This window comes from Schistocerca nitens, chromosome 2 (genome assembly GCF_023898315.1).
Source record: "Schistocerca nitens isolate TAMUIC-IGC-003100 chromosome 2, iqSchNite1.1, whole genome shotgun sequence".
Classification (NCBI taxonomy): domain Eukaryota; kingdom Metazoa; phylum Arthropoda; class Insecta; order Orthoptera; family Acrididae; genus Schistocerca; species Schistocerca nitens.
The window spans coordinates 249,011,404-249,024,014 of NC_064615.1; the positions used below are offsets into that span (position 1 = coordinate 249,011,404).

At 37.3% G+C, this 12,611-nt stretch overlaps 1 protein-coding gene across 1 annotated transcript in view; it reads right to left on the bottom strand.

The window, feature by feature from the left end:
• LOC126235971 (ubiquitin carboxyl-terminal hydrolase 7) overlaps positions 1-6,585 on the bottom strand; it is a 253,893-nt gene extending 247,308 nt beyond the window's left edge. Inside the window, exons 1-4 of the mRNA XM_049944942.1 lie at positions 6,203-6,585; positions 5,852-5,935; positions 5,592-5,770; positions 1,860-1,956 (exon numbers count right to left, since the gene is read on the bottom strand). Coding sequence (XP_049800899.1) covers positions 1,860-1,956; positions 5,592-5,770; positions 5,852-5,935; positions 6,203-6,266 — 424 coding nt within the window. The 5' untranslated portion in view covers positions 6,267-6,585. The remainder of the gene's footprint in view (positions 1-1,859; positions 1,957-5,591; positions 5,771-5,851; positions 5,936-6,202) is intronic.
• Between the last annotated feature and the right edge of the window lie 6,026 nt (positions 6,586-12,611).

Genomic DNA, 12,611 nt, shown 5'->3' on the forward strand with positions numbered 1-12,611 from the left:
CGGGTGTGTGCAACTGGGACAAACAGATAAATCAATGACAGCAGATCATAGCATCAAGTAACACCACAGCTTTTACTTTCAGAACACCAAGATGCTGCTCCAAGCAACCAGCTATTGGGATAGTACCATAAATAAGTACACTGAAATACAGATTCCTGAGAATCTGGTCAACAGTGATGAAGGATACCAACAGTGTGCAGCACAGAATCTCACACTAGTGGAAATGCAAGAAGAATGGGCCCTGTACAGTCCATCTCATAAGACACAGCTTGAATATCCAGACAGATGTGAACATGCACTCGCTACCCCCACCACAGCAACCGCGCATCCCCCCCCCCCACCTGCTGGCCAGACAGCATCCAGCCACTCTCAGCCAGCTGGAGGGGGGGCATACTGTCAGTACGGGTCGACAGAAGTGTCCGATCCCACGCGTCGGCTTTGACCCGTGACGTAAGGGTGTTGTCGTGTGTGACGTCATGATGGCGCGGAGTTTGGTTTGAGTGTGGCTGTCTCCAGTTCTGTTTTATCATATTTTATTTACTTTTCTGATCTGTTCGTGCTATCTCGTGAGATTTTTTTTTTAAATTTAAAAACACTTATTACTTATTTTAATTATCTGTTTCCTCCAATTTCTGTTTTAGTTTATTATATTTATCTTTCTGATCTGTTCATTCTATCTCGTGAGATTTTTTTTTTTAAGACAAAAAACACTAATCAGCTACTGAAGCATCTTTATCTTCTATGGGTTGCAGGGGTTACGACCCCTGGGGAGGTGGGTGGGAATTCATGCATGGCTGTCTTCACTTACACATTGTAGCTACGCAAGGCGTCTAAATTTGTTTACATTTAGTTTGTCCCCCACCCATAACACCCCATTTCCCGCACTTGTCCCGTTAGTGTCATTAGGCTTCTTGTGGAAAGTTTGTGTGTGTTTGTTTTTGTTTCCGCTATATTTGTGACGTCATGGGTCAAAGCAGACGGGCGGGATCGGACGCTTCCGTATTTCCGCCAGTACAAATGTAATGGAATCTAAAATATTGACACTTCATCAAATATGACGAGAATGACATAATTTAAAATGTTGCAGTAATTTAACAATGCCACCCAGCTGGGACCCAAAGAGATTTTCATCATTAGTTTATAGTATGTTGCACCATGCAAAACAAATACATCACATAGAACAACAAAAAACTAACATAAATCATGGTTTTTATTTTACCAGCCTCAAGCACTGTCTGCAACAGATTGGTAAACGGCCCAAGATACAGAGAAATATGGAAATGACAAACAGAATGTAAGGAGTCACAGTCTATTCTCCGACTGGCTACTGCTGCGGTAGCTGTCCTGTAACAACTAACTGTCCATCATTTTGTTATTCCGACCAACATATAGAATCCACTCCTCTGAGAGGCGGGATTTTTGCCAGTCATTTCACATGCAGAATGGCTTTCTCTTTCTATCCCCCCCCCCTTTTTCTTGCAGTCTCCCCCACTGTAAATTGTCAGGCTCGACTGCAATATTTTCATCATGAGTAAACATAACTGTCTCACACTGTCCATATGTCTGATGTTTATCCAGTTTCTTCTAGTGCCAAGGTCTGGAAACGGCACACACTATTTAAGATAGTGTAACATTTATGTATGTCTAGTATATTACCTTTAATGAGACTTAGCACTAACAGCCTGCCAATCTCCCAACTTATCATTAACTTTCTCACAATAAGCCGAAACAGAGAGAATCCATGCCTCTTAAAGCCACCAAATCTAATGAAAACTCAAATTTTTAAACCAAACAAATTTACATAATCTGTGTACACTTTCACCTGAAACATGCATATAATCGAATAAACAAAGACTTACTCCGAGAGAATGGTGGGACGCCCTCCTTATTGCTCAGCAACCTCAGTTCGGCAGTAGCGTTGCAACTCCACGATGTTGATTCCGATTCTCCATTACACTACAGAGTATGTGAGAAATTCAAAATGTATTAAATATATCTAATTTGCAGTTCACATGCCTTACATCATCTAAATAACATTTCACAGACAACTCATCTGTGCCAAAATATGTCAATTACCCAACAAGAATTATCTCCATCTTGTGAATCTATAATTGTTATTAGCGTTCAAGAGAAAAACTCTTGTTTACTACATTCAAAGTAGGGTACAAAGCTCAGCAAAAACAGAGATTGTGGTACCACCTGCCAACTGTGACCATCAGCATCATGAATATAGCTGACACCCTTATTTCCACACATACAATATTGCAACCATGGTGACGATCACTACACATGTCAACACACACAAATAATTTAAAAAACCTAATTGCAGAAGAATTGTGAAACCAATGGGGCAACCATGATAATTAAGGGGGTTTTAGACAGGGAAAAACTAAATATACTACTACCAGAATAATGAAAATGGGCCAAAACAAATACTAGTGCAAAAATCAAGCCAAAATCCTCAGTAATCAACATAGCTGCAATAAAAAAGAACCTAAAGAAGCTGGTATCTGAAATTTCACTTGACCTATACAGCTCAAATGAACAAACACATGGGTCCAAAGCCTGGTAGCAGAAATTCCTTTTGACCAATATAGCTCAAATGAAATCCTCATGGCCACAAAACCACATACAATTTGATAATTCCAATACATAACACTTTAACCTATACAGCTAATACAAAGTCCACAGAACCACAAAAACAAAACTTGTCGATATAACTAGTAACGAAAACCTAACCTTACCAATGTAAATAAAACAAACTCCATGATACCTACCAATAACTCAACATAATTATCACCGACTGCAACACAACTCAAAAACAAAATTAACTGATACCAATTTTGATATACAAGAAACACACAATTATGCACAAAACACGTGTACCATATATACATCATAGAAAATAAAACCATTTATCAATCAACAGCAGCCGATACATATCTAGCAAACATAAAACAATGGAAATGTCAGGTAGGAATATCAACAATGTAGGAGAGGCAGATTGCTGCTTACTGTAAAGAATACATTAAGCTGCAGACGGGCACAATCAAAAGGCACTTACATAAAGATTTAAGCCATGGCCTTCATCAGCAAAAGAGAAACACACAAGTACTCCTCATACATACATGATGGAAAACACCGACAGCTAGCACTGGAATGCCCGAGCTGTTCGAGTCTACTGTCACGTGTGCATAATGTGTGCTAGCTTGTATGCAAGAATGGTGTGTGAATTTCTTTCATTGATGATGGCTATGGCCAAAAGCTTTATGCAAGTGTCTTTATTGTGCCTGTCTGCAGTTTTAATGTGTCTTCCCAGTTTTTCCTACATTGTTAATCTAGTGAAAATAGTATGTCATCAAAACAATCTCTTGAACATCCAGTCCAAACTTCTCAAATCAGGAACTCCTCCAGATAGAATGTCATACATTGTCTCACCAATAATGTCCTGGTCCGAAATGCAGCTACTTAGTTCAATCCCATGCTTTAACCACAAACTTAAAAATTCACACACTTATCAACTAAACTGTAGGAACTGACTTGGTCAACAAGTTGTCTTTTTTCCCCCCACACAGGGGCACACCTGCAAACTTTGCTGTCATATCCATAACTAACAAAAAACAAACCATAAAATTATAAGCATAAACAACACACCGCACTAACGATACCAACCTGAAAACAAATTTACTGCCCATGATAGTGAACAACAAACTAATACACTAACAAACTGCAACAAATTGTTCAATATTATTCTCACAAACACCACTCAAGAAGTCCAATGAGAAACATCACTCAATCAAAATTTAGAAATGTAAACTCCTCAAAACAGAAAGCACCACCGCATACTCCAACACACCCTTTGCCAACATTATTTCAAATAAGCCATGCTACAATGACGTCACACACCACAACACAGTTAAATAACATGTCAAAGCAGGCAGGTGCTACCATGAACTTTGTTGATCTCTTAGCTCAATACAGAGTTAGCAGTTTTCACTATGAATGCAGGTCATGACGATTCCAGCTCAGCTTATACAATTTTAATTAAAATGTTAGTTGTTAAATAGGCCTACCTTGTTGTAGGATTCTGTTGTCACTTTTGTAATGCTTTTAGGTACATATCATTTATTAGTTTTATAAGCATACTCTTTGGGCACACATTTTGCACAACAGTTGTCTTCTCTTTAACAAGCAAAAGAGCGAAGCAAAATATACAACAATTACTTCAAGCACAACTAGAGATGAAGTTGACAGTTACTTGGGGATGTTCAAAAAATCATCCAGTGTAGCTTAATGTACAAGTATCTTGCATAACATTCATATTATGTACTCAGCACATCACTAATACAAGCAACAGAGGATACTTTTTACTAAACTATATATTGTAATTTTCTCCTACTTGATTTACACAGATGTGGCAAGCAGTAGCTTAGTGGCTGCATACGTGTGAAGTTACCACAAAAATTTCAATGCCAACTGGTCTCTACCACCACCACCACCTGATGTGCCCACTCACCAAGACTCACCTTCGAAAGTGCTCTTTGCATTTAAAGCATGAAAATCTAGTTCATTTACTTTCCACCATGCTAAGGGGGAAAGAGGAAAGGATGGACAGCATGACTGGTCTATTCAAAGTTTTGTATCCTTGCCTCTGAGACAAAAGCAGCTCAACCAGTACTTGAGAAAGCTGATTGCTGTACTGCATTCCCATTTGGTAGTCTGGTTTCAAATCTTTGCCCCACCATCCAACTAAAAGTATTTTGTGTTTTCCCTAAACAACTTAAGGTAAATACTGGGAAGGTTCATCTTCCCTGTATTTCCACAAGCTGAGTTAGTTCAGTTCATCTCAAAAATACCTTGTTCACAGTATCTTCAGCCTCAATTTTTCTTCCATTTTCTGAATTGTATGATTTTTATATGCATATAAAAAGATGGCCACTTTATTTCCCTAAGGCTGAAGATACAATTAATGAAACTGTATGCCATAGTAACTCTTTTGTTGACATAAATTTCCTTGAAATTTCCCTATGGTAAACTGAACCAAATAATTACAAAGGGCCTTGACAAAGGGCATCAAAATACCTTTAATATGTTCATAAGTGAAACAGCATATTTTCATAATGGGCAAGTTACAATCCAAAATCTATAGTTTACTACACACTAGCCACTTTAACCTTAATGTTCAGCATCACTAAGATATCTTCATGGTTCCCCTCACATCTCATTAAAAACAATAACATCTCTTCATATTGGCCAAATAACTTTCAACCAAGACAGAATGATATGCTGTAGCATATTACTTTTAAGACCCTTCTCACACAAATGAACAGCAGAGAGAGAGAGAGAGAGAGAGAGAGAGAGAGAGAGAGAGAGAACTTGAATCTATAGTGCATTTTATGGGCAACGGCATTCAATTGCAGTTATGGATTCAAAACAACACAAGTATATTCCACTTATATTTCCAATAGCAATTACATAGAGCTCTTCTGTAAAATGGTGTGAGTTATGAACAGATGAGAGGATATAAGTCGCCATTCAACTATGATTTAAAAACATGAGGTGTAGAGCAAACAGTAACTTGACACACTAACCTGGAGGAAAAAACCTAGACTTCTCTGATTTTGTCTATCTTGTGCAGGACTTGTTCTTGGCATCACCATGATCTTCCAGGGTAGATTTCTCACGTAGGTTGGAGGGGACAATTGTGTGTCTTTCAGTTTGCTGAAGTTTGTTACAGTATACCTGAAGGTGGCTTCCGAACGGGCTTCATCTGCATAAACATAGCATACAGTTAAGTCTCAATTTGCGCTATCTTTCAGCTACTTACCCTAAACTAACACAAATCACCTACCTTCTTCCATTTCCGCGTCCTGTGACACTGTTTGATCTTGTGTCTCACCGTTCATTTGGGTCTCTCCGCCACCGTCTACTCCACCTGCATCAACGAAATTACGAACGAGTACATTTAGAAAAACTACCCTTGCCCGCACATATCAAAACTGACATGCGGTGAGTGGGCAATATCGAACATAAGCCGACAGATAAAGTTTGCACAATGACAGTTGCTGCAATGTGTACGTGACTTGACACTATTAATAAATGACTCCTGCGTGTATTCTACAAATTAGTGGCAAGAACTGTTAATGGCATAGCGCGACTAAAGGCAAAAGTTGAGCTGTAAATTAAAGTCAGATTAACTTGCCTTCTTGTGTGTCCATCTCCTCTACGTCATTATTTTGATTTTCCTTGTCATTTACGTGATTCATATTTTCAACTGTCGTGATCTGAATTTTTGGTTTTTTTAAATTAAGACTAACTGTACGATCTTTCCCAGAACCGACTGAGTTTTTACCGGACACCGTCACTTTAACGTGTTTACTTGCAATGCGCCCAATGTCTGCGGATTTCTTCACCCCCTGTTACCAGGGGAAACGACCGAACCATATATAATACACGTAATTTTATAATCACTAAATCTTAAACATATAAAAACTTATGTTGCACAGATCACAATTCACCAATTTCACACGAAAATAAACAAAATGGTGGTTCATAGGCGCATTTAAGTAGCAAGACTCGCTTCTTGACCCACAGCCTTCTTTACTACTCGCGTCGAAGTGGGTTTAGGTTAGGTTCAGCGCCACAAGACACGAAGACAATCTCTGATTAGTAGAAGCCCGCTAAATACGAAATGTGTTATCTGTACTGTAAAAAAGAAGCGATGTGATGCGTAAAGGTGAGGAAGACGGTGCGAGGTTATGTGAAATCGAATCTCTATCTGTAAACATATACTTCTATTATTCTTGGAAATAACTCTCGTGTTGAGATAATGATGGCAACCACGTCAATATATGACGAGAATTAAGTGATGTTACGGCAAGAGAAAACAGTAAATTCATACTATCTGTGAAGTCACCGTGAACAGCAATGTGAAGATGAATAATGACGGAACATAAACAACAGAATCGTATAACACAGACATTTCAGAATCTCTTCACAAGTTATTATTTTTTGTAATATAAAAAAACTTTGATCACGAAAGGAGTTGCCGCATTAAAATACGTTTCAAGTTCAGTTCAGTGTTGCAGAATGGCTAGAAACATTACATTCAGTGTATTTGTTTAAGTATGTAATGTTTTGGATTATACTGGGCCACTAAATGATGATGAAATTTACTGTCACCAAACATCGAAGACGTTGCCTTGGCGGCTTTGCACCAAATGTGATCGCCATTAATTGTAAACCCGGATCAATTACTTTTAAATTGTATCTGCAAATATTTTAATTGTTCAATTAATTTTGACGCTGTGAATGTAGAGAGACTTCATAGCGTACAGTATAAGTAAAATTACAGAGTATCTCTCATACCTAAACATTTGCTGAAAGTGAAATGTGCTTTCATTGAGGATCACAGCATTTAGTCCATTAAGTGGAACTTATTTTTATAAGCTACAGGCCTGCATTATTATTCCAAGAAATAAAACCCTGGGGGGGGGGGGGGGGGGGGAGCGGGAATCAAATTATTTTTGAGTGTCCTGGTTTATATAGTGTTTATATTGGTTTATATTGTGTGTTTCGGAAGTGCTAATGTGCCCCTAGCCCCCAACTCCCTCACAAATGTCAGTAACTCAGTAGTGTTAACAGTCTGTAGCGTAGTCCAGGGTATATATTTGGTGTAAAGATGGTAATTTGAGAGTTGCTGGGGCCAATGAATCTGAAATATACAGAAAACTAGTGCCAGAAAGGGGCAGCTCCACAGTGAGCCAAAGTCAAACAGAAAACCTGCTTTAAAAAAAATAAATAAATACATTTGCTGGTATAAAGGTATATGTGAAATGTTGCACTGACGGCCAAAAAAGAGTGGCAAATAAAACATTCATTGTCCACAGGAACAAGACAAAAGCAGTGTGATCAGTTGCTGAGTGATATTAGGAACAAACGTCAAGATATTTTGAAAATTATATTTGAAAGTATTATAGTAAACCCTGTTCAGATATCCAGTTATTTCAATGAATTCTTAAATAATCAGATGTAGAAATGACAGCCTATCAGGACATGACAAATATTTCATAAATTTGGAAGACATATTTTAAACAATTTGAAAAAAAAAAAATCGCCGCAAGATGAAGTATTATCTTCAAAAACAAAACCTCATGTGGGTGGGATAAAATACCCACATCTGCCAATCAGGAGATAAACACTGTGAATATCATCAGTGAGTTTGCTCAAAAGATATGCTCTACATTTGATGAGGGTAAAAAGGTTACAGAAATATTCTGTGTTCGTACAAGTTCGTTTGATTCAGTGAACCGATACTTATGTCTTCACAAATTTCAGATGCACGGAATCAGGGATACTGCTCTACAGTGGTTCAACTCTTACTTAACAGCTAGCAAACAAAGAGTAATTGTAACTTCAAATTTAAGCAATTACTACTCAAATTGGAAAAAAATTTCCTAGGAGCTCCACAAGATTTGATATGGTCTTCCTATATGTTCCTTTCCTAGGTAAATGACCTACCACTTGATATTGATGTTCATTCAGTTTTCTTTGCTGATGAAACATCAGTTCTAATTACAAATTTTCGAAAATACTTTTAAAAAACTTGACTTTTCGTTCCATCAAAATGGACTAAAACAAAAAACTTAACTGAAACCAAAATGGAGCAATCTGTAGTAACTAATTAGAATGACATGAAATAAAAATAACTTGCTTTGTTTAGGATATCACAGAAGCAAACCATGTAAAGTTCAGAGGTCTAATTCTCGAAAAAAAAATTAAATTGGAAGGTACACTCAGACAACTTAGGAAATAAACTGAATACCTTAGCATTCATTACGGTATTTTGTCAAGTGTCACACATGTAGTTACCAGGATGATAGTCTATTACTGCTACTTTGAGTTGGTTGTTGGTTATAGTTTAGTGTTCTAGGGAAATTCAGCAAACATCACGAGGCTCCTAGTATTATAAACGAAAATAATCAGGAACAGGTGTTGCGAAGCTACAGATATCCTGTCAACAAATGGCCAGATATTTAAAAGTACTATCCATTTTCTCCCTTTCTGATTTTCTTATATTTATTTATTTATTCACTTAAATATCATCTCACAGTGATACAGGAACTGTCGTGATAGTACAATGAAAATCAATAACTCAAAATGCCCACAGAATATACAAGCATGCTTTAAGAGGACAGAACAGGATTTCAGTAAAAACCAGTTGACATGCACTTGCCCCCACATACCACAACTACAGCACTCACAACAGAGAGAATTTTAAACCTCTGACACATCATTTAAAACTCCATGCCCAAATGCCAAAGTACACAGCGATAAAAACTTACACTAAAGTAAAAATCAATGATATATTTAACATGGAGACTGGTTCCCAAAAAGTATTGCCCTTCACTGTCCTGGTGGGAAAGTGTAATTATTTTATTGAAGATTTCATTGAAAACAGTTTCACGGTTTGAAAAAGCTAAAAACTACAGTATTTGTGCGCTTAAAATACAAAATGTGAGAAGGGGAGGGGGAGGGTGGTGCTATATAACTTTTACCCATAAACCCATGCATGATTGTAGTGGAATGTCACATAGCAAGCATAATTTCTTCCAGAATCTACTCGTAGTGTGAAACACTTGTGTTTCATCTTATTCATGCCATTTATTCAAAGAAAATTATACATACACTATTATGTACTTAATTATTCATGATTCATAACTAATTCTTTTTTACTAGAAAGCCATCTATAGTCATTTATTTCAATCGATGCTTCAACACCTTACATAAATCTGACACAGCATTATTGTCAAATAAATTTGTAGTGTGTGTAGCCACTGTTTTATTGGGGTGATGATTTTCAGTGCATGATGCAATCAAATCTCATGCTTTCAGCATTTCTGTTATTGTGCTAGAAGATTGCTGCTTTGGTGTTACCACCACTTCCTCCTCCTCCTCCTCCTCCTCCTCTGAAGAACTCCTCTCCACAGCTTCCTGCTGTGAAACACACTGCAACTCCATAAGCTTTTCAGTGGTCATTTCTTGACAGTTTTCTTCCATAAGCTCATCCATATCAGTCTTAATCCACTTCTAGCCCTATACTCATGGTCAAAGACACAATCTCATTGACAACAGGACCACTGCTATTTAAAAAAAAGGTGATAAAGCTGAGCTTTCTGACTACTGGCTAATTTCAATTAGCAAGTCTTTCAAAAATTCCAGAGGATTATGGCTCATGTGAATAAACAGGTAATCCTCAGTAAAATCAGTTTAGACTCTGAAAGGTCATTTCAACTGAAAAGGCTATTTTCTCATTTGTTAACCAAATCCTCAAATTGATGAACAATAAAATTTGACTGTATAGATCACTAGATTCTACTTAAAAAGGCTAAGCACGGTGCCTGAAATGCTACAGTAGAGATGTGGCTTGAGGCCTATGTAGAAGACAAGAAACAGAGGACAGTATTGAATAATTCCGCAACGGCATGTGCCTGAAGCAAAGTGAAATGTGGAGCACCGCACGGCTCAGTATTTGGTCCCTTATTGTTCTTAATATTCATCAATGACCTGCCATGGTGTATGAGCCAAAAGAGTACAATTCACCTTACTTGCGGATCACCCAATTATTATGATTGACAAGGTAATGAGCCGCAGTCTAGAGAAGACTACAACCACTATATCCAAAGAATAAAGAATTCACTTCAAATGGACTATCTCTCAGTGTTAACAAGACTCAGTTCATTCAGTTTCACACAACACTCAATAAAAGGGAAGATATCGAAATAAAATATATTGACAAAGAAAATTTAGAATGGAGTCTTCCAGATTCCTAGGTTTACATTAATAACAACCTAAACTAGTATGTTTGCATCTTCGATGCATATAAAAAAAACTGAATTGAGCAGCATTTTCCATTCACTCTATTACATCTGTTTGTGACTTGGAAAAATCAGACCTGTGTACCTTGGATATTTCCATTCATTTATGACACATGGCGTATATTGTAGGGAAACCAGTCAAAAACAAATATACTCTTTGTCATCAGTCATCATCGATAGAGTTCACCCTAGATGTTCTTGCATGTATTCTATGTCATCAGTCATCATCGATAGAGTTCACCCTAGATGTTCTTGCATGTATTCTAATAGATGCCAACAAGAATTGTACAATTTACAAAATAAACAGTGTGTGCCATGGTTATAATACAAGAAGTAAACTTCATCTTCACAAATATATAAAAAATCCGCATGGTACAGAAAGGCATGCATTTAGTGTAGCATAAAAGTATGAATTAAACTTCCAGTTCATATACATATCAATCATTGGGGATCTGACTAAATTCAAAAAACCAGCCAAAACTTTATCTTTTGGATAGCTCTTTTTATTCTTTGCAGGAATTTTTTGACAGAGTGTAATACTTTCCAAACTATTTTTAATTTTAGGCATCACATTTGAACTTTCCATTTACAATGGTACATCACTTATTGACAGAATGTTTTAAATATGAATTAGAGAACGAGCCTTATTATTTATTTGTATGACTATTATTACTACTATTATCTGAGTTTTCTGTATTGACCTTTACATGTATCCTGCTGTATGTGATTTAGACTGTAAGACTTATAACTATTAATTATCTTTATTTCTATAATAATTTGACATATTCTATGTCCTAGAGACACACTTGCGTGAAGGAATTACGGAACTGGAAAATAAATAAATAGAAATGTATATCAGAAAGATTATGTGTATGTATCAATCATTTCGCAACATGCAAACACAAACTACATCACTTCCAAAATGTATGTAGATACAATAGAAAAATTCAACTTAATCTGATATTTGTTAGTTAGTTTATTATTTGTATTTTCTATAGATCATTTGAATGAGCCTTTCAAAATGACATGGAAAAAGTCAGTTTACATGATATGTATACATTATTGGGCATAAATGGACACATTATTTAATAGCTGTGCACTGAAAAACTATTTTTTTTTTCAGGCTACCTGTTTTTACACTTTCTGCAAAATCTGCAGCTATTTGTCCTGTTTCAGTGAAAAGCAAACCACTTGGTTCTTTCTTTACTCAGCTGATAACCGTGTTGCCAGTGGCCTTGCCACAGTGGTAACACCAGTTCTTGTCAGATCACCACAGTTAAGTGCTGTCTCACTCGGCTAGCACTTGGATGGGTGACTGTCTGGGCTGCTGAGCACTCTGTTGGCAAGTGGGGTGCACTCATCCCTTGTGAGGTCAACTGAGGAGCTGCTTGATTGAGAGGTAGCTGCTCTGCTCACAAAGCTGGCAGTGGTTGGGAGAGCAGTGTGCTGACCACATTTCCTCCTCTGCATCCAGTGACGCCTATCAGCTGAGGATGACACGGTAGTTGATCAGTACCGCTTGGCCTTCCAAGGCCTGTTCACATGGAGCTTACAATTTTAGACAACTGTGTTAATCCCGGGCTGGTCAAGGTTCTGTAAAACCTCCACAAACCCCTCGTAAGTGTCTGCTGTTGCTGCTTCTGTTTCCTCCAGGTCACATTTAATACTATACTGTAAGCTGCTACCTAGGCAGTTTCCCACTTCTCCTATTACAAGTACCTGATCTTCTACATC